General features: G+C 43.1%; 1 protein-coding gene across 5 annotated transcripts in view; it reads left to right on the top strand.

Annotated features, from left to right (window-relative positions):
• Window positions 1-23,268, top strand: part of LOC132490793 (kalirin) — a 467,387-nt gene that overhangs the window by 416,158 nt on the left and 27,961 nt on the right. For all 5 annotated transcript variants that reach the window (XM_060099427.1, XM_060099424.1, XM_060099423.1 and 2 more), the window contains exons 26-32: window positions 6,139-6,208; window positions 8,612-8,701; window positions 12,566-12,658; window positions 17,523-17,634; window positions 19,245-19,435; window positions 19,871-19,972; window positions 21,291-21,433. In XM_060099427.1, coding sequence (XP_059955410.1) covers window positions 6,139-6,208; window positions 8,612-8,701; window positions 12,566-12,658; window positions 17,523-17,634; window positions 19,245-19,435; window positions 19,871-19,972; window positions 21,291-21,433 — 801 coding nt within the window. The remainder of the gene's footprint in view (window positions 1-6,138; window positions 6,209-8,611; window positions 8,702-12,565; window positions 12,659-17,522; window positions 17,635-19,244; window positions 19,436-19,870; window positions 19,973-21,290; window positions 21,434-23,268) is intronic.

The raw sequence follows: 23,268 nt of genomic DNA, 5'->3' as shown, positions 1-23,268 counted from the left end.
CTTTTCTATCAACAAATGCTAGAGGTTTCATTTCCCAGGATCCTGTCCAAAGTCAGAGGGAAGCATTTTCCTCATAAAGTAACTGCATAATATATTGTATCGTAATACTTTAATAGAGTAGTGACACTGCTTAGATCTTGACATTTTTTTATCGAAGTGTAGTTGCTGTACACTATTATATAAGCTACAGGTGTACAGTGTAGTGATTCACAATTTTAAAGGTTATAGTTATTATAAAATGTTGGCTATATCCCCCATGTTGTACAATACATTCTTGTAGCTTATTTTATACCTAATAGCTTGTATCTCTTAATCCCCTACCCCATATTGCCCCTCCCCCCTCCCCATGGTAACCACTAGTTCATTCTCTGTATCTGTGAGTCTGCTTCTTTTTTGTTATATTCACTAGTTTGTTGTATTTTTTAAATTCCACATATAAGTGATATCATACAGTATTTGAATCTTGACATTTCTTTACAAGTTTTATTCATTTCTGAAAGAACCCCAGACATTCATGCAAACTCTTAAACCCCTTGCTTTGCTCGTTCTCCCATGATTTATTACATATAATTATTGAAATGGTGAGGACCAAGATGTTTCTATAGAACAGCTGAGGAGGAATATCCCATCATTTGTGAAGAGTGTTGTGACCTCTTGTGCTTTAATTTAAACTCATCACATCTATTTGAAGTAGGTAGAATGATACTGATCAGACGTACATAACCTGTCATCTTCATAAGCTTCAAATTAAAAAAAATAGAGTTTAATACTGCCACTTACCATCAACAATTACATTGAGATGGTAGTGCACATCTTACTCAAAGTTATGAATTGATATGCCCAGCATGAAATAAATAGCTTTTAAAATTCTTAGCTTTTTTATTTAAAAATTAAATCATATAGAGTTGATGTAGGATCTAACAACTGGAAGCACACTGGAATGGGGCAGTTGCCTTCAAAAGCTGACCTATGGATTGGATGCATTAGAATTACCCAGGGAGCTTTGCTAAACAATACAGATGCTCAGATCCTAACCCAGAGGGCAGTGCACAGCCACGTGTGATGACCACTAACTAAGGTTCTCCAAGAGTGTTCCTTAAGACAAAGTCCCCACAGAAATGTTCCACTCGCAAAGAAGTTTGGGAAGCACTGCACACTCTATCAGATACTTCAGAGATTTATAATGTGCCTCATCATATTATAGGATTTTAGAAGTCCTGCCATAAATGAACTAGTTTAGCCCAGCATTTCCCAAACTTACATGATCTATGACCTTGAAATCCAATCTTTGCATAATACCCAATCAAGATTTTCCCAGGATATGGTTTAGGAGAAGGTAATCTACTATAGATTTTCCAACAGGGGCATGGTGGGGAGAGCTCTCTCGGGATAAGTCTACAGGAGTGGAGCTTATTAAGACTGGGAAGCACTGATCCTGAAGAACTAATGTTTATTTAGTGCCTGCTATATGCCAGGCAGTGGTTTGGGTTCTTTACCTACGTGGATTTATTAAATCCTCACAACATCCCCACGAGGTTATTTAAAGTTGAGAAAAATGAGACTTCGGAAGACCCCCTCACAACTGTGAGTAGGTGTGAACTCTGGCTCTTTGACTTGAGCTTGGCTGTGGGAGGGAAGGGAAGTGAGGCCTCGGGTCAGTAGAAAGGTGAACTAGCAGTGGCAGCTGCCGTTAAAACCTGCATTTTCCGAAAAGGCATTAATTGTAGCAATGATAGTCTATGTACTTAACTCATTTTAAAGTGCTTTCACTTCTCGAGAATTTTCAAGCAGAGCATCCTCCCATAGGTTTTTGATACCTGCTGTCACCAAAAGTCAGGGTATTGCTCTATTTAAATTACCAGGATTTTAAATAAAATTCTAGCACCATCTTCAGCATCTAGATCAATTGTCAACTCTGTGGGTATAATTATCACTGTGCACTTAAAATTAATCTAAAGTGACCAGGCCACTGACCTTAGGTCATAAGTCAAGGAAGGAGGGACACTCTCCCTGAGTCGTCACAGAGTCCTTGCAACTTCTAAAGCAAGAATACCATTTTATATCTTAAGTGGTATGTCATGATCCAGGCTGTTGTATCATTTATTTGATTGCTGTTAAAGGAGAAGGGCCTATATACCATGGGGGTGAGAGGCAGGGGATTGGAGTGAGATCCTGAGAGTGGGGAAGTGGAGGTTTCCTACAGCCAATAGCATTTATTGTAGGTGCCCAGGGCTCCAAATTCGCCTCTTTCTCTCTTCTTCCAAGTACTCTGCCCTCCTAGTCCTGCTTTCTTTAAAGCAGTTCATTTCCTTTCACCAGTCCTTGTCCTAGAATAGCTCATCAGAGTTTCTTCCCCCCCCAACTCATCAAGCCATTCCAGCGCCCCCCCCCCGCCCCACCCTGGCCCTGTTCAGCCCATATGAGAAATGACCTTGGCCCTGTTCAGCCCATATGAGAAATGACTGTGTAAAGAATATCTCAGCACCTAAAAAAATTACCTCTGAAGATTTTGTACATTTTATTATTTAGTGTTCTCATGGAAAAGAGTCACATAATAAATGTCTTCTAGAATTTAGTTCCAGAAATAAAAATTATATTAAAAATAGATTAATATTTTAACATATTATGTTATATATAGTAATGAGCCAGATTGCTTCTCTTTGCTACAAAAAAAGATGTTTTCTTTTTGGCCTTGAAAAAAACTTGATCCTCACTTACAGCATTATATAAATTTTTCCTATTTCTAATTTAGAAGTCATATTAAATACATGTGTCACCTGCAGTTCTAAAAATAGCAACAAGTATGATACTTATTGATTTTTGAGCACTGCATATTTGCATTGTGTAAGCCCAAATCGCATTTTAATCACTGCTGTTCCATGATTCAGATCAGGATACTCCAGAATTCAGGAGAAAGATGATTATCATCAAATGGGTATTGCTAGGAGTCTTCAAAGAATTTTAAGTGACTTTTTCTTATTACTGAAGTAATACCCATTTGTTGTAGAAAATTTAAATGGCAGGTGGGCAAAAAATATCATCTATGAGCCTATCAATCATTAGCATTTTGGCCTTCCAAATATGACTTGCCAAACATTTTTTAATTGCACATACATATTTCTTTAAACCAAAACCAACATCTTTCTATGTCATTGAAGGGAGAACACAAATAACATATATATAGAATCCATAACCACTTGTAATTATAATTGTAAGATGCTGCCAGAATTCTTGGACAAGAGGACTCAAGTAGTGTAAGTCAAATCAATAAAATTTACTTGTTCCAATGGTAGAGGTAGGCAGTAGAATCATTCAGACCTACTTTATATATTTTAATTTAATTTTTGAATTAATTTTTAAAATCAAAATTAAATAGAAAAGTATAGATTGAGAAGACCCACCCACCACTATCTTCATTCACCCTGTTCCTTCACCTGGTTTCCTATGGTAATGACTTTTTAAAAATATATTTGTGTTGTTTCCAACCGACTTTTATTTCAGACAGCACTGTGGTGAATGCTCTTCTTTATATGTCATTTCACATGTTTAAAAGTCTGTTTGCTTTTCTTTTTTTTATTGAGGTATGGTTGATGTATAATATTTTATAACTTTGAGGTATACAACATAGTGATTCACAATCTTTAAAGGTTATACTCCATTTATAGTTATTATAAAATATTGGCTATATTCCCCATGTTGTACAGTATATCCTTGTAGCTTATTTTTTTTATATGTATAGTAGTTTGTACCTCTTAATCCCCTTTCCCTATCTTGCTGCTCCCCACTTTCCTCTGCCCACTGGTAACCACTAGCTTGTTCTCTATATCTGTGAGTCTGTTTCTTTTTTGTTATATTCACTAGTTTGTGGTGTTTTTTAGACTCCACATATAAGTGATATCATACAGTATTTGTCTCTCTCTGTCTGACTTACTTCACTGAGCATAATGCCCTCCTACTCAATCCATGCTGTTGCAAATGGCAAAATTTCATTCTTTTTATGGCTAATATTCCATTGTATATGTACCACATCTTCTTTATCCATTCATCTCTTGGACACTTAGGTTGCTTCCATATCTTGGCAATTGTACATAATGCTGCTATGAACATTGGGGTGCATGTGTCTTTTCAAATTAGAGTTTTCATTTTTTTCAGATATATACTCAGGAGTAGAATTGCTGGGTCATATGGTAGCTCTATTTTTAGTTTTTGGAGAATGCTCCATGCTGTTTTCCACAGTGGCTGCACCAATTTACATTCCCACCAACAGTGTAGAAGGGTTCCCTTCTCTCCCCACCCTCTCCAGCGTTTGTTATTTGTGTTCTTTTTGGTGATAGCCATTCTGTCTGGTGTGAGGTGATACTTCACTGTGGTTTTAATTTGCATTTCTCTGATGATTAATGATGTTGGGCATCTTTTCATGTGCCTGTTGGCCATCTGTATGTCTTCTTGGGAAAAACATCCATTCAGATCTTCTGCCCATTTTTAAATCATGTTGTTTGTTTTTTTGATGTTGAGTTGTATGAGCTATTTATATATGTTGGATATTAATCTGTATTGGTTATATCATTTGCCAATATTTTCTCCCATTCAGTAGGTTGTCTTTTCATTTTAGGTAATGACTTTCTTTTTAACCACTTTATTGAAGTATGGTTGATGTAAAAAGCTGTACATATTTAATATCACAACCTGATGCGTTTGGGGATAACTCTACACCCATGAAACCATCACCACCATCAAGGCCATAGACATATTTATCACCTCCCAAAGTTTTCTCCCCTATTATAATTATATAAGAACACTTAACATAAGATCTACCATCTTTGCAACTTTTAAGTATACAATACATTATTGTTAGCTATAAGTATTATGCTATATAATAGATCTCCAGAACTTATATTGCATGACTGAAATTGTACACTTTGACCATTAGTTTCTTGGGTTGGAAATAAGAGTATATATTACTTACTTAGACAAAAGGCAGAATATTAGATACATTCTTCCACACCTTGCTTTTTTTACTTAACAGCCTGCCCTGGAGATCTTCCATGTGAAAACCTAAAAAGCTTTGCCATTTTTTATAGCTATATAGTATATGGTTTTGTGGATGTACTGTAGTTTACTTTGTCATCTATAGAGTATCTTTTGCTGTTATGAACAGTGCCACAGTGAATATACATGTATATACTTCATGTTACACACATGTGACTACAACTATAGGACATTTTCCAAAATTAAAATTGCAGAGGCAAAGATAAGTACATTTTTTATTTTGATAGATGTTATCAAATTGACCTGTGCAAAGATTATACCATCTTCCATCTCCATCAGAATGTTTCCCCACAGCCTCATATTATTTTTTATTTGAAAAACTTTGTGTGATTTTTAAAAAGCAAATTCCATTCCAATGATTCTGGCTTATTTGAGCTTATATTCTCTGAGCTCAAACCAATTGTTTAATATATTAATTTGAAGTTGGTATAGTCAACTCTTTATTATTTATTAAGATACAAGGGGGCCATGGCTCAGATATCCACAATGGCAGATAATTCAGTAGTAATTCAATTCAGCTTTGAAATGTATTATGACTTTTTCCCCATTAAATTTTCTTTCCTAACAATGTCAGCATTAGGAAACGTTAACTCAGTTTTTTAGCACAAACTGGGTACTGATGGAAGAAGTAAGTGAAAAATTGGAAAGAAGTCAGTGTAGGATTCAGAATTTTTCCACCTATCTCTGGGATCGTAGATGATATTTATTTTGTTCTTTTGATACCTATATCTGTATATTTTTAAATGTTACAACATGCTGAGATTACTTGTGTAAAAAAATAGTCATAGTTACTGTTAAAATGAAATGCCCAACAAAAGTATAATATTTCATTATTTTCAGCCTGAGAAGTGTAAACCCTTAAGGGAAACAATATTAAGTAGCACTAATTAATCAATTAATACAAATTTTAATGAAATTAGTTCCAACATATTTAAAATCGCTTGTTACCACGTGTTGCTTAGAGAGTAGAGAAGCCACGTGTAAATAATGGAGAGCTTACGAGGTTGGGATGACCTCAGTATAAGCTTCTGGTGGAGAGGGGGTCAGCAGTACAGAGATGTCTGATTTGGCCTTTCTCTCCCCTTGCAGCATCTTCCTCAAAGAGCTGGAGAAGTACGAGCAGCTGCCTGAGGATGTGGGACACTGCTTTGTCACCTGGGTAACCGACCTGAGCTTCTTCTCCTCCCACTGTCACATGCTTTCCAGGAATGCAGATGCTACCAGATGACATCACTGTTCAGTGCCTGAGCTGATTGGTGTCACTGAAGTTCTAACACAGGACCAAGGGCTATAGAGAGGGGCCATGAGTAGATCTGAAAGAAGCAGTCTGTCCCTGAGGAGCAGAGCCCTCCTTGGGAAAGGTCCTTAGATGGTGTGTCCAAGCTCCACCTTAAGTTTTCTAAAAACTTTCTAAAATTGAGATGTCAGGAGATTGGAACAAGACCACCACCCTTGGTAGAAGAACTACTCCAGCTCCATCCACGAGTTGTTTTGTTTTTAACAGGATGAGGATTAAGGAATTAGAACTTTAGAAATCCACCAAACCATCGTTTACATTTTCTTCCTTATTAGAGAACAGACTCCTTGGGTATCCATCCCAATTCTGACCTACAGGATGCATATCTAGTCATTCTCTTTCTTGGGCCAAGTAAATGGGCTGAATGTACTAGGTTCTACTTATACAAACAGAAACATTAGTGTCTGTTAGCATCTCTGTGCCACATTATCCTGAGTTCAGGTTCATGGTATGAGCGCCAACATCTTGAGGGAAGTCCACCTAGTACAATAAGTGCAACTAAACATGGAAATCCTTCCCCAGGGCCAGGAGCTCTAATATTCAAAGGTTAACTAATTATAACCTCCACTCAAAATGGGCTAACCACTTTTCCAAATGTTTTCACTCTTCAGAGAGTATGTGCTCTTAACAGCCCTCTGGAATAGGCAGGGCTATGGTTGTTTTATATTCTATATATGGAAACATTTCAGAGGAGCTAAGACATTGGCTAGCCCATTGACATGTAATTAATATCACAGCTTATGCCACAACTCAAGACCTGAGTTACTTCCGTTTTCTGAAACTATAACATTTGCTTCCTGGCACACTCTCATTTCTTAAGGAAGTCTCAGACTGCCATCTTATTTTGTGCTAATACATTTTTCACCTCTAAATACTTGAGCCCATGCACAGTTCACATTAGTGCTGATAAATAATTTATGATCCCTTGCATGGCCAGTGTAGAGAGAAAATGAGATTGACCATTAAGTGAAGGTTTTTGGGGGGTTTTCTGGTATCTTTTTTCATACATATTGTGGATTTGCCTTACCATCAACCATAAGTATGGTTTATCAACATCTCTTAGGGATGATGAATGCCTCCCAGGTAGTATATAAACCCTAAAATTGGTTTCAGAAAACCTTTCATGATTGTGTAAAATATGCACATTTTGCCAAGAATTATCCCAAAGTGACTTTCTTAAGTCTTATAATCTTAATTTATGAGTGTAGTGCAGGAGTAAAGGGTAGAAAGAGTTGTTTGCAATGTATTGAACAGCAACAGTTATTACCAAGAAGCCTGAAGGCAGGTGGCCTGGGATCCACCACTTTGTAACTAAGGGAATTTAAAGTTACTTAACCAACCTTATGCCACCATTTTCACATTTGTAAAATGGGGATGATAATAATAGAACTCACCACGTAGGGTTCTCATAAGGATCAAATGAGTTAATATATATAAAGAACTTGGGAAAGTGGTGGCATAAATGGAACCTGCTATAATTAAAACATAGCTAGGCTGCTTTCTTAGAAGAGGACATCCCCAATATGGTGTAAGCACGAGGATGGGGAGCATTTCACGAATGGGAAAAGTGCTTGGTGGCCAAAGTACACACACCCTTTCCAGTGGAAAGGCTGTGAAACACTGACCCAGAGGATCCCAAAGACATAAGAAATGAATTTTCACTAAGCCATAAAATTCTTGACTTGAAGTAGCAATCTGGCTAGGACTCATTGTTCAGACCCTGCCCCAGAGGGTCACCCTGCTTTCCTTTCCCCCATCATTGCTTCTGGGAAGTGGGGCATGGTAGCATAGGCGTTTAACATGCCCTACAAACTGCCCCCAGTGGAGACATTTGGAGTTCTAGCAGATCCCCCTCTGAGATCACACTTCGTTTTCATTCTGTGACTTTTGTTTTCAGAGCAAATGCTGTCATTTTTCAAGGTGGGAAGCACAATTATAGGTAATCCAAAAAGGGGGATAATCTCTCAGTAAATTCTGTCCAGCTTCAGGATACATGAGGATATGTGAATTGTTTTTTTTTAATTCTATCTAGCATTGACTAGTATTAAAATGAGCTCACTTTCAGTGAGCTTTCTCCCCCTGCTGATAGGAAAAAAGCATCCCAAAGTTTGTTAGGGGAGCACAGACCCGATGAGCCCAGGACATTTGCCACAGATAATCCTGTAACACGCAATATCTGAGGGTTTAACTGCATAGCCCTTGCTGGCAGTCAACAGAAGGGAGCAACTAATGGATGCTGACCTATTATCGTTTTTGTTTTTTTAGGCAGACAAATTTCAGATGTACGTCACCTACTGTAAAAACAAGCCTGATTCCAACCAGCTGATCCTGGAGCATGCAGGCACCTTCTTTGATGTAAGCTGTGAATTTCCATCCTTGAACCACTGATGAGCAGGTGGAAATTGCTTCTCTACTCTGAGATCATGGGTTTTTAGCTATCCTTTGTTCCTCATTTTTCTTTACTGGCCCCTCCAAACCTCTCTCTCATGGATAAAACATGGAGAAAAACAAAAGCAGTGTTTATCTTTTGTTTTACTCCATCCCATCTCAAGTGCTGTGGTTTCGGATAATGCTCATTTGCCTCCGTGCCTCCACACCGAATCCAGCTAGCCATAAATCTCACAAGCAGAGGAGGCGTACTAGGATATTCCACTTCTACTGCCTATATAGCTTCTCAAATGTAGGGGTTCCTCAAAATGTGCTCTCAGCCCAGCCGCATCAGCATCACCTGAGAACTTGTTAGAAATATGTATTTTGGACCCCACTCTAGATCTATTGAATCAGAATCCCCAGCGCTGGAGCCCAACAATCTGAGTTTTAAGGAGCTCTCTGATACCTGCTCAAGTTTGGGAGTCACTGACTATAATGCAATTGTTTCAACCTTGACTGCCCATTGGAATTACCTGGGGAGCTTTGAAAAATAGTGATTACGGTCCCAGCCCTGATTTTGATATGATCAGCCTGGGTTTGGCCTGGGCATTGAGAGTTTTAAACATTTCCAGGTGAGAGTAACGTGCAGCCAGGGTTGAGCACTTATGCTGTGATGGAAGCCAAGAGAAGACTCAGAGCCGATGTACCTTGTCTGGTCCCCCGGTTTTGGGTGAGGATGCAATCCTGTTGGCAAATGATGGTATATATACTGCTGGTCCCCAGAGAGTGACAGAATCAAACGGGCCACTGCAGGATGCACGGGAAGAACAGAGAGAGAAAAAGAATGAGAATAAAAGTGAAGTTCAGTGAGAGATAAGTGGCAGCAGCAGTGATGGCCATTCTGGTAGTCGTGTCATTTTAGTATCCGTCAATCTAACTTTCTGCCTACCTCATTCCACCTATAAATCTTCGAGTGTCTACTGTATTCAAGATAGTGTGCCAGGCCCCATGGGGAGTCAGACATTCAAACATGGTTCCCATACTCAAGTTTACAAAATAACCTTTCTCTGAGCATCTTTCTAGCCTGACCCTGCTATAACAGAAATGATTCTACAAGTGTCTTGTTGCTCAGTGAAGAAATGACACTTGAATGGGTAAAACAAGAAAAAACAAGAAACAAGACAAGAAAAAACATACTTGATTTTTAAAAACGGAGTATTACTATGGAAATGGTCCCAACGTGGAATTTCTGAGGTTATATTTGTTTAAGCAGAAAACCCAAGAAAAGTCTTTCTCTAACTTGGTATCAGAATTTATTGACTATCATCTGGGATGCCCTATAGCGCTATTATCTCTGCTTAATAATGTATTTCTCTTAAGACATTTCTGGTTATTTATCAACAGTAACCAGAAGGGTCTTTCTGAAGTTTTAAAATGCACTGTGTCCTGTTTTCCACTTCACATTTTTCTGAACATACATGTCCTGTGCTCTGAGCATGCCTCAGACTCTTCTCCTCCCTTATCTTTGCTCACACTGCTCTCCCTGCCTAGAATGGATTGTGAGCCCTCTGCACACACAGGTGCAGGCGGGCACACAGGCCCACACAGACACTCTTAGAGGTCTTCCTAACCTTTAAAGGTCACGTGTTGCTTCCTGTATGAATCCTTGCCTCTCTATGCATGCAGTATCCTCTGTGTCTCTCTACGGCGTTTGTAACAATCTGCCTTTGGGCAGGTTAACAGTGGACCTTTCTATTACACACACCTCCCCCACCTGTGAGTCCCCTGAGGTTGACTGACGGGTTGCCTGGCTCATTTTGTACATGTTACAATGTCTGGTGCTAAACTGTGTTCTCCTCTAGTCCTACATTCTCATATCCCTGTTTCTAGACTTTGACTTGCAGGCAGATATACTCCAAATTTCACACCCCACCCCCCATTTTCCAACGTCATGCCTGATGAGCCTCTACGTTAGTTGGGGAGGCCAGTGGAAGCCAGAAAACCAGACCAGTAGCAGTTCCTGGAGCTTGGCCCAGAGGTGGGGAGGGAGAGCAGTAAACCCTCCTGACTGTTCCCAAAGCATTCCAGAAAGCATCATCTTTGTAGCTTTCCCCCTTCCATCAGAAGGGTTTCCCTAAATTCTACACCTAGAAGCCATCTACTTTAGGCCCTCCTTCTATAAGAGATAACCCCCCAATAAAGACAGCCTTATTATCCATTATTGTAAAGAGAGCACAGAAAATTCAAGTCCAGGAAAGACCCACACATTGACGTGATCTGGAATTTTCTACTCCAAATGTGGGGACCGTGAGGCTGTGGTGTCTGGTACCATGTTGATTACTAAGCTTGGTTGGGCTGACCCAGCCTCTGGAGGCCGCCCCTTCCTCAGTGTCCACATGAAGCCTTCCCCGAACTGGCACCTTGTCAGAGAGGGAAGCCTGTCAAAGGTGCGTTATTGCCTGTCCTCTCCTGCCAAAGCCCCCAAGTAAACTCACAATGTTCATTTTCCCAAATAGGGTCAAGCTGTCAGCTGTTTGCCCATTTTCCTTGAATAAGTCCTGCTATAACTACACACCTCTAGGGAAGACGCAAATGAGTGAGAAAATTGCTACTTTCTGGGATAGTTGGCGGAAAATGGAATTTTTTATTATTGTCATTCCCTCTTTTTCACCCTCCTTCATAGCCGCGTAGCAAGTCCTATCTTGTCGAGCTTTAAAATGTTTCTTGTAATCCTCCCAACGCTTTGTTCTCACTAATCTTTGTTTATGGCAAGCCCCCATGTTACACACCTGGAGATACAGATGTATATTATACATATATGTAAAGGGTACAGTTTAATTGTTTAGTATACTCACAGACATGTGCAACTATTTCATCATCTCATAAAGCAACCCCATGCCCTTTAGCTATCACCCTTCCATCTTATCCTCCTTCCTACTCCCCCAGCTCTAAGCAACCAATGATCTATTTCCTATTTCTATAGATTTTCCTCTTCTGGACATTTCATTAAAAATGCAATGATATAATGTGTGTTCTTTTGTGACTGACTTCTTTCACTTAGCATAAAGTTAAGATTCATCTATGTTGTAGCGTCTCAGTACTTCATTCCTTTTCATGGCCAAATTATATTCCATTGTATGACTGACTATACTACATTTTGTTTTTTCATTCATCAGTTGATGGAGATTTGAGTTGTGTCCACCTTTTCACTGCTCTTAATAGTACTGCTATGAACATTTTATACAAGTCTTTGTGTGGACATATGTTTTGATTTCTCTCAGGTATATACCTAGAAGTGGAATTGCTGGATCATATGGTAACTGCGTGTTTACACACTCAGACTTTTGCAGTAATCTCTGAACTGGTCTCTTTGTCTCTATTTCCCAGCTTCCACCCTCTATGTTGCTATTAGGCTTATATTAATCTTTCTGAAACATTGCTTTCACCATATGTTGCTTCTATTTAAGATCTACAATACTTTACCCCTGAGAAGCTCCCCATCACATCCTAATTCATTCTTCTAGCTCCACACCATTAATGACCTACATCCATCTTCTTATCTAAGTGTATTTTCACTTTTCTAGAATCTAGGTGTGATCCTCTGTACTGCTCAGGTATGGTCCTCATTATCATCTAAAGATACAATGATTATTTCCTGTGTGTTTTGGCTTATACATTTTCCCTTGATAGAATGCCATTCCTCCTCCTTTTCCCATCAAAGAGCAGTTTCTCATAGTTGTGTGCCCTTTTCCCTTTTCTCCTCTCTCCTAACCCAGCCCACCTCCTCCCAGAAGACATACGTGCACATGGCCCTCTGTGTCTAACGGTGCCCGTTTTTCATCCCTGTAGGAGATACAGCAGCGGCACGGTCTGGCCAACTCCATCTCTTCCTACCTAATTAAGCCCGTCCAGAGGATCACTAAGTACCAGCTGCTCCTGAAGGTATCTGCCCTCCCTCTCTGCCACCCTGACCACACTGTTGACCAGGCCCAGGGAGTCCCAGCTTTGCCCAAGGATGGGAAAGCTTCCACCTGAAGACTTTTCCTCTACCTGGAGCAGAACTTCAGAGATGAGCCCATGCTGGCAGTGATGGTTCTAGACTGCATGTTCCATCCCATGAAATTCCAGATGCTTATTGGGGTGGGGGAGAGGAGAAATGGGAGCAGGAATGGATTGTGACTGTTTTCACATGCATCCGCCACTGCACAGCTTTTAGTGACTGCCACCCCAGGCACTGGCTGGTACGTAGAGTCTCTCCTGTCCTTCCCTTTTGGGCAGATTCCTCCTGGTGGGCCCTGCTTCCGATGGGATCCGGGGTCAAGGTGTTAGGGGCAGTGCCAGTCTACGTGGGCAGTGGAGGCCCAGGGCAGCACCTACCCTTGTCTTAATCTCCATGTTTGTCAAGACTAGGAGGTTTCAGAGAGGAAATAGTTAAAAAGTACATATTAAAAGACAGTGGCACTCTGTATCTGTAGGATCCCATATGTTAGGGGCTCTTCTGGAGCCAACCAAGAGATTTAGGTTTTTTCCAAAATCTTTTTCTTTAAAAGTCAAATAATCAAATTATGTAAAATACTGAGTGATTTGGGCTGATTCTTCTCAGAGAAGGACACACTGACAGTCTGAAAATATGACATTTCCCCACAGAAAGCCTGGGAAATCAATATCATAGGCAGTTATATAACCTGTATCTATATTAATGCTTAATGTGCAAGCGTGGAGTTTTCCCTAAGTTTGAATATTTTGCTCGTCGCTCCTCAAATGCAAAGGATAAAAGAATAGGGAGAGGCATGTCATAAGTAGTATAGTTCCAGAGAAAATCTGATGAAGTTCAGCTCTGTGAGATGCTTGCTGAACCTCACATGTTCTATCTGCTTCACTAAATCTGAAAACCAGTCTAGTTTCAAATCCAGATTCTACTCACGTTGGAGTGTGCCCAGCTTTCCAGTCTGTGGGGTCTTCCTGCCTTAGCACTTGTAGCTCCGTGATAAGAGGAGTGGGGGCAGCAGTGAGTCATGCCCTGACCTCTCTTCTCCCCTCTGGACCAGGGCAGGGCCCTGTACCCTCCCTCTTCCCTTTCAGCCTCCTCCTTCAAACTGTCTCCTTCTTCGACTCCAGGAAGAGGCAGTGGGCTTCACTTCCAGGCCCTCCAGTCTCCCAACCCTGCAGAAATGACGTAGAGAATCACCACAGGGCATCACGCCCTTGGCCTTTATTGAGACTGGTATCAGAAATAACTATGTGCAGAACATCACGGCTGTTTGGGCAGCACTGCTGCTGGCATTTTGAGGATGCCACCCTGTCTGTTTTTGAAGTTTCTTATATAAAGACTCACAGAAATTCTCCTAAGATCTCAGAGTGGTGGTGAGAGGCTTCTCTTCTGAAACACTGGTGTGCTTCCTACCTTTAAATCACAAGCGCTTGAGGTCCTTCTTTGCCTTTGACTGTCAGATATCCACTTTTGTGGTTACTTACAGGAATTTCTCCTTAGCCAGATTTCTGTGTATAATTATCCTCTCCTTCTCTAGCCCACTTGATGCATGACCCTTCTAAATGACTTTTCTTGTGCCAGAAGATTTTTTTTTAATTTATTTTTGTGGTTTTCAAATTTGAGTATCCCAAAGCCTATTCGGGAATTGGTGGGGTTGTGCATTGAAAAAACAAAACAAAACTGGCATGCCCACCCACACTGCCAGGGTCTTAAATCAATTAAGATGCAGTTGGAAAAGAAATATAGTTTTTCACCTCTCCCTGTTAATCCCATAAGGCTGAAGTTCCTAGGATGAATTTTGTGACATGGACAAGGGAGGGAAGCGGAGGATGGATGGGCTGCCCTGTGTTTCGCTTTAGGCAGATGGAGGGGTGGGCTCTGGGCCTTCATTCTGTAACTGGATGTTTTAGGAAGAGAGGACCGTGCAGGCAACTGAGAAGGAAGACAGTGAAGTAGGGGGAAATTTGTTGTAGAGACATTGAAAAATTATTTGGGACAAAAAAGAGTTAAGATAAATTTGACCTCTTTTAAATGTGCTGGTAGCAGAGTGCTTGCTGAGTAAAAGAAAAATAGTTCACTTTTACTATAAATAAATAATATGGATTTTATTTTCTTTTTTTTTTTTTTTTTTTTTTTTTTTGCTGTACGCGGGCCTCTCACTGTTGTGGCCTCCCCCATTGCGGAGCACAGGCTCCGGACGCACAGGCCCAGCGGCCATGGCTCACGGGCCCAGCCTCTCCGCGGCATGTGGGATCTTCCCAGACCGGGGCACGAACCCGTATCCCCTGCATCGGCAGGCGGACTCCCAACCACTGCGCCACCAGGGAAGCCCTGGAATTTATTTTCTTATTAAAGTTAGTTTTATTCTGAGTGAATTGATATTTAATTATCAGTATCCTCTGGGGTTCCTCCCTTTAGGTGTTGCATGAAAGTGAAAGTCAGAGTGTTCAATAGTCTGTATGTAAATCTGCTACAGCTGTCCTTTTGGAGTCTAAATTAAATGTGGAGCCTTTTCCTTATCGTAAACCATGGCAGGGATCTGAGGAGAACTCATTGATTTTGCTAGTTGATCGGTGGACTTGCCAAATTGCTTTGGGTTTTGGTGTTTTCTGTTGCAAACTGAAGCATATTTCTTTTATTTATTTATTTATTTTGACTGCGTTGGGTCTTTGTTGCTGTGCGCAGACTTTCTTTAGTTGTGGCGAGAGGGGGCTACTTTTCATTGCAGTGCACAGGCTTGTCGTTGCGGTGGCTTCTCTTGTTTTGGAGCACAGGCTCTAGGCATGTGGGCTTCAGTAGTTGTGGCTCGCAGGCTCTAGAATACAGGCTCAGTAGTTGTGGCACGTGGGCTTAGTTGCTCCACGGCATGTGGGATCTTCCTGGACCAGGGCTCGAACCCGTGTCCCCTGCATTGGCAGGTGGATTCTTAACCACTGTGCCACCAGGGAAGTCCCTGAAGCATATTTCTTATTTTTCTCTTATGTTTCTGCCTAGAAGTTCCTTTGATGATGTATGAGAACAGGTTAGGAGGATTAAAATTAGTAAAGGATGGGGAGAATCAGAGAACTTCAGGTTGGCAGAAGGAAATACAGCTTTCTAAACGATGATGCTATTATACTGACTGGAACCAAGGACAGAGCTGAGAACTGATCATGTCTACCTCCCAAACATGTACTCTGGGCAGTTCACCTCTTCTTTGGACACTCAAAGCTCTCTTCTTCATATGGAAATGTATCCAAGATGACACAAAGGCTTGGATTCTCATATCAGATGCTCATTAATCAGATAATCTTACCAAGTATAAAGCTTTACTAATAATTTCAAAGATACAAATAATCCCAAAACAGAGGTAAAACACAGAGAGAAGATCACCAATAGCTCCAAGTCCTTTCTTACAGCATCAGGATGTGCTGTGGCCCTGATTAACATACAGGGTTTCTAAATGATGTATGTTGCATCCTATCACTTACCCTGAAGAGAGCCATTTTGGTCATGAAATGTAATCTCTTTTTACTTAGACAGTTGTGTAGCTTATGTGATATTGCCCATGGATTCTACGTTTGTTTACCATGAGAAGTCCTAGACAGACCAGATATATCCTACTAACAGCACTCCATAAATAAGTACTCTCCTGCTAGCAAGTACTACTAGTTTGTCAAGAGGTCTGTCATTAATGTGTTTATAAGGTTTGATCTTGTCAACTTCTTTCTTTCCTGGAAATGCATCCCCACCCATCCACCCATTCCCTGCTTTCCCTTACACCATTCCTTCTCTCCTCCACAGAAGGAGAGAGTATGGATTGTAGATCACTTAACTTTTTCCTTCCCAGTGTCAAAGTGAGCAAGATACGATAACCCTGATAGGAAAAATAAAAGCCAGCATTCCTCTGGTTTGGGTGAAATCATTCCCAGTGGTCTTTATGGTTACTAAAATAGTTGGAAATTATCTCTTCTCCATCAACCAGATACTGTATATCTTTTATGGATGTAGTAATGACCTAGTCTCCAATGAGGATGTAAAAGAGAGGACACGCTCCAGGAGGACAGGTGGAAGGCAGGTTGGCGTGGTGGATGGAGTACTTGGATTTGGATTCAAGAGACCTGGATTCAGGCTCCGGCATGGCCTCTAGTGAATTCTATAACCTGGGGGAAATCTCTGTCCCTGTTAATCACAGTGTCCTCATCTGACAATGCAAGGACTAATCCAGAATCCCATCTATTGGCCCCAGGTTAGGAACTCCTGATCCATAGGATCTACAAATCTTTTATAACTCTGAAAAACTATGCCTGTAATGTCCGTAACCCAAAGTTGCTCCCAGTATGGTGGAAGTCGTTCAGGCAGTAGAGGTGTGTAAATAAAAGTGGTGCTGGCAGTAGGCATGCAGTGATGTATGAGTGCTGTGTGTCCTTCGCACACCATTTGTCTCCTCTTTATGATCACACAGCACTGTACCTCTGTTCATGTGTTTTGCCAGGGGTATTCCCTGACCTCCAGGAGGTCAGTTGAGTGACAGAGAATGCCCTAGTTGCTGACTTCTAGTGCCAGCCATTTGGGAGTTGGGTTGAATTGAGTTAGTTTGGATTAGACTGAGCTGAGGAAGCTCAGTCTGGGAAAAGCATGGTGGTTGAATTCTTTGGCGATAACCTTTCCACCCCACCCCACTTTCCTCATACCTCAGAGGGGACCATTACAGAGAATGAAGCTGGTATATAATTCCTTGAGGAATTGGTATATAATTGCCTTGAGGGGTTAGGTAGCGGGACGGTGGGGAAGCTGGGGGAAACAGTTCTCAATGTATCCGGACTTTTTTCGCAGGAACTTTTAACTTGCTGTGAAGAAGGGAAAGGGGAGCTCAAGGATGGCCTGGAGGTGATGCTCAGTGTCCCAAAGAAAGCCAATGATGCCATGCACGTCAGCATGCTGGAAGGTAGCTGTCCTCTCAGCCTCCTCAGGGGAGCCGCCTCCTTTCCTAGGACCATGAAGCTTGTGTCATGGGAGGGAAGTGGCATGAAGTCAGGCAAGGGGCCAAGCTAGAAGAGAGGAGAAATGGCAAATTGTTACATAGGTCCTGGGGAAGTGTGAGAGGAGATCCACAGGGGCTAGCTCAGCTAACACCTGCCTCCAGGCCTGTGCCGAATCAAATATGTGGACAACTTGCTGCCTGAGAGGTAGAGTAGGACAGGCTGTCATCCTTATTATAAATGTGCTAGAGCCCCTGACCCACAGCAGCCCTCTTCCTCTGCATAACATTTGCATTGCATTTGTCGTCAGAATAAGTAGAAATCCTGCACATACACACACCCACCATCTTTAGCCTTGTGCCCTGCTCTTTTTTTATATACTAAAGTATACATAACATAAAGTTTACTGTCCTAACCATTTTTAAGTGTACAGTTCAGTTGCATTAAGTACATTCACGTTAGTATGCAGCTACCCTCATGCCCTTCCTAGCTGGTAAGAAAAGTCCAGCCAGCTAAACCTGATAGGACTTTGCTGAAGCACGTTCATTGGCTGGAACCGTGCTCTTGGGACCCAGAAACCTGGTAGAGTGAGACTCCAGCAAGTGCTCCTGATACCGCAAAACAGAGCGGATATGGGCAGAGCAGCCTTATTGGGGTGGAAACTGTTCGATGTGTTAATACTCAGTATCCCAATCTGGGCTGACAAACAGGTGAGATAAGGAAGGCGAGTCTACTCCGTTGTACAAGGTAAACCTGTGGGGTGTTTTCTCTCTTCTGGGCTCCATCACCCCCCACCACTTGCCCCGCCCCAACGCCATCTAAAAGACTTGGTCTGGTTTCAGTACTTCCTGGGCCACCCTAAGCACAGGAAGCCCCACTTCTTCATTGCAAAGGAGCCCTGATTACTGAGCCCCGACCATCTGCACATATTCCTAGTGTCACACTTTCTCCACCTCTTCTTTTCTGTTTGCACCTGCTCCCCATGCCCACCCCGACCCCTGCCTGTCCACCTCTGTAAATACCCTCTCCTCCAGCCTGTCCCTGACCTGTATTCCAGATCCAGCTACTCAAGGGATGCTCTGTGGACCAGCAGCAGCAGCACCTGGGAGCTTGTCAGAGTGCAAATTCATGGGCTCCACCCCATCCCTACTGAATCCCAATCTCTTGGGCGTTGAGGAATGGGCAGGAATCTGTGTTTTCATAAGCAATCTAGGTGATTCTTACCCACACTGAAGTTTCAGAACCTCTATTAAAGTGGCATGAATATAAATTGTTGAAGGCTTGTGCACCACGCAGTATAGGAGCAATCCTAGGAAGAGTCCTAGGAATGGAATGTAAGGAATGAAGCACTAACAAATGGAGTAGGGTCAAGGGCACTCAGGCAGGCAGTGTTTGTCCTCAGCCCCACTCCGAGCTCCAAGACAGGGACAGTGGGAGCTGTGGAGGGAGAAGGAGAGATGGGGTTTACTTTGCAGGAGGTCCCCAGCTGACAGTGGGGCTGGGGGAGGCTGCACAGGAGCTTTGCAGGAGGTTCCACTGATACTGGTTCTGGAGAGGAGACCTGGGTGTTTTTCAGGGTTCGACGAGAACCTGGACGTGCAGGGGGAGCTGATTCTGCAGGATGCCTTTCAAGTGTGGGACCCCAAGTCGCTGATCCGGAAGGGGCGCGAGCGACACCTGTTCCTCTTTGAGATCTCCTTGGTTTTCAGCAAGGAGATCAAAGACTCTTCAGGACACACAAAATATGTTTACAAGAACAAGCTACTGGTAGGTGGGGCAGGTGGGGTCAGACGAGACTCCCCATTTGCATAGTACCCTTGGGTAGGAAGGGATCTTGAACACTCCGCTCATCTCTCCCCTGGCGCCACACCAAAACCATCCTGGACAGATGAAAATGCATCCTAGTTGGAAAGCGCCCCCTCAACGCCCACTTTTGCATCTTAGCGTTCACCGTTCTTCTTCCAGTTGGCTTTGGGCGCCTCCCTCTTCACCTGCCCTCCCTGCTACCTGCTCATCAGGCACGTGCCTGTAGGTCCTTGCATCCTGGGTAGAGGAACAGAACATCCGATCTGTTTAAGTTTGATTGACAGAGCCCCTCCCTCGGTCCTCTCCTCTCTGTTGCCTTTCCCTTCCCAACCCCAGCCCTAAGTCTCCCCACTGCCCTCCCCTTCCCCGCCTCTCACAGGCATTTCCTGTCTACAGACCTCAGAGCTGGGTGTGACGGAGCACGTAGAGGGCGATCCCTGCAAATTCGCCTTGTGGTCTGGGCGCACCCCATCCTCAGACAATAAAACAGTGCTGAAAGTAAGTACTGCTCTCTGCTGGGCGCACGACCAGGGTTGGGGACAGCCGAAGGGAACGTGGAGGGATGTGGGCAGGATCCACCTAAAAGCTGGGGCCTGGAGACTCCACCGGGCCACTGGGCTTCTCCCTCTCTCGGGAAGGGCGGCTTCACATGGGTGTTGAGATGCAAATTCTTTCATGAAAGGAGCCTGAAATCTCAAGATGAGTGGTCTCCTAAGTCCAGGCGCCTGTTGGAACATGGAGGGAAGGAGGCAGGGAACGGCCTCAACAGGGCCCGCTTAAATACGTTCTGTCCATATGGTTCCTTCAAGTGGCAAGGACAACAAATGACCCTTTGGTAAACGGCACCTTGATTTGCTCCACATTCACTCAACATTTTTTTTCCTGAACACCTTCCACATATAAGGTATTCTGCTCAGTGCTGTGGAGGATACCTATGTATGGGATATGAACCCAGTCCTCTGGGAACTTATGTTCTAGGAGCTCTAGTGAATCATACTAACATGGGAACTATGCTGATTGAGAGGAGTGTTGAGAAGGAGTCACCTCAGCTCCCCAGGGTGCACGTAGCCTGGGAACTGAGTCAGTGCCTGTGGTCCTGTTAGTGTAACCGAGGAGAGATCCTGCACATGGCACACCCACCAGTCATGTGCTTACCAGGGAAGTGCCCATCCCCAAGGAAGAGATGGGCCAGCCCTGACCAAGCTTCACACTTGTTTACTCTGAATTGCCAGCATAGCTGCTACCTGACACGAGGCAGAAGTACCTGAAAAAAGTTCCATGAAGACAAATGGGGTATTCGTGGGGTGGTAGCAATGCCTTCAATTAACAGGTTTACAGGGCTAAAAACCCAGGACTGACTTTCAATCAGTACCAGCCTATGTAGCCATACAGGTGTTGAGCCTCCTGACATATATCCAGTTGTACCAGTTGGTAAATGGCTGCTGCCTCCAAATGCCCCCTTGCTGCCCCTCCTGTACTCCCCAGACCTCCTCAGAATCTAGTAACTGAAGTGTTAACCCTTGGCCCAGCAGGGGCAGATATCAGGGTTGGTCAGTGCCTCCCAGGTTATTAAATACTTTGAAAATCATCCTGTAGAAATCTACATTGAGTCTTGGGGTCATAGCCCTGTTCAAGGAGTTGGAGAAGCATGTCCCTGGGATTGAAGAGTCACAAGTATAAAATGAGAGAAATGAACCCCTCCAATATTTGGTATCCTTGAAGATGATGGGTTAAGCCTGCAAGAGGAGGGTTGAGAACTGTTTCAGTGGATTGAAGGGAAATGGGATTCTCACTCTCTCTCCCTGTGGCACTCCAGGCCTCCAACATAGAAACCAAGCAGGAATGGATCAAGAACATACGTGAGGTGATTCAAGAGAGGATCATTCACCTGAAAGGAGCTTTAAAGGAGCCAATTCAGCTCCCCAAAACACCAGCCAAACAGAGGAACAATAGTAAGAGGTAACCAGCGTCTCTGCCCCCAGCACAGCCTCACAGGCTTCCGGGAGTGGGGGTGGGGTGAACCTTTGCTTCCATGGGGGCGGTACACTCTGCAGGCAGCACCCGTCTTTGTAACACCCCACTGAGTTCTACCTAAGAGGAGTCACCTTCTCTTTAAGCATCTCACCCGTTACTGTCAATTACATTCAGCAGGGCTTCCCTGGGCACCTGTCCTCTGATAAACACTGTGCTGGGTGCCCGGGGAAGATAAAAGGAAGTGTAAGATGAGTCCATTCCCTCAAGAACCACCTTACAGTCACATCTCACACGTGGAATAGTTAGACAAGAAAAAGCAGGACCACTCGTAGGGACAGGAAATGCTGCAGGCATCAAGGAGGGGGGACTTTGGATGAGCGCTGGAGTGAAGTGTCTGGGGAAAGCTTTGGGAAGGAGGTGGCTTTGAGTCGGGGCTCTCTGGACTGGCTAGGCAGCCAAAGGACTGTAATGTGGGCGTGGTATGGTGGGGCTGTCACTGCAGCTCCTACTGCAAGCCCCAAGAGTCCTCGTCTTCATTCATCTGAGATAAGCAATATGATGTGGCAGAAGAGGACTTATTTTTTATATCTTCATCTCTCTGGGCCCTTCTGAATCCGAGTTTTCCTAAGACCAGTGGATGACTGCTTAAGTATTTCTTTCTCAAATCTCCGTGTTACAGTCACCTACAATGACTCTTTTGGAGGGCACTTCAAGAGAAAGCATATAAAAGCTTCATATCAGTTTTGGAAAAGAAAAAACAAAAACAGAGTTATGGAGGTGATGGATGTTGGTGATAACAGGCTGTCCTCTCCTCTCCTATTCATGAATGGATTAAATTCAGGAGATTCTAGTTGACCCTTTGGTGCCAACCAGGCTACACAGGCTTGGGAGCCACCAAGGGAGGTGGTAGCCAAAAGAAGGGTGTGGCTAAGGTAGAGAGAGATTCCTCCAGGAGGCAAGAGCCCCAAGACCAGCATGACCAGGATAAGGACCCCTCTCGGTGCTGAAGGAACAATTATGACTGTGTTAGGGAGGGGTTATTTTGATTTCAGTTACCTTTGTCCAGAGTCCAGGTAAGGGGCAGACTTAGTTTAGCACTAGAGACAGACCCTGCTGTAGGAAGCCCCTACTTCAATAAAGAAAAGAGAATGGAAACAGTTATAAGGAATTGAAGGTCCAGGACCATGGTGGGAAGGATATTCAGGTGAGCTTATCTAGGGTTACTCTGCAGAAAAAGCCCCTTTTTCCTATAGTAGGAGAGTTTGAGCATCTCTAGAACATGGGATGGACATATCTTGGAAATGCCTCACACCTTTTCTTGGTCATTGTCCTGTGATGAGAAGGGGATAAACCTTAGCAGTCTCTGCAGAGAACAGCCAGGCATTGTGTTATTTCATTAGCTTGGCTCCCTGCATATGGGGACAGAGTTTACAGAGGAGTGGATTGGCTTGGGTAATACAACCAACAGTCCTGGATGGGCTCCCCACGTCCCCAAGAACTGGCCTCATCTGGTGTGGACCAGAAGGGCCTGCAACGGGCCAGAATAGTGGGAAGCAGAACGTACAGCCAGCTCTCAACTGTCTACAAATGGTGGGGAGCACTGGTCCAGATATCTGAAACAACAGATGATCTGAAACTCCTTTATTTTTGGTTTTGAAATACATCACATAATTTCTTTCTACAGCAGATTTTCCTTCCTATGAATCTGTGGCTTATATTATTAAAATAAATTGGCATTTCCCAAGCCCACAAATGGTGGTGAGAGAACAATTGACTTGGAAGTGTTCTGGGTGGGAGAAAACACTTTTTATGACTTGCAG

The sequence above is a fragment of the Mesoplodon densirostris genome, chromosome 5 (assembly GCF_025265405.1).
Source record: "Mesoplodon densirostris isolate mMesDen1 chromosome 5, mMesDen1 primary haplotype, whole genome shotgun sequence".
NCBI lineage: Eukaryota > Metazoa > Chordata > Mammalia > Artiodactyla > Ziphiidae > Mesoplodon > Mesoplodon densirostris.
The sequence above is the reverse complement of the archived record's forward strand: the minus strand, read 5'-3'. Positions and strand labels throughout refer to the sequence as shown.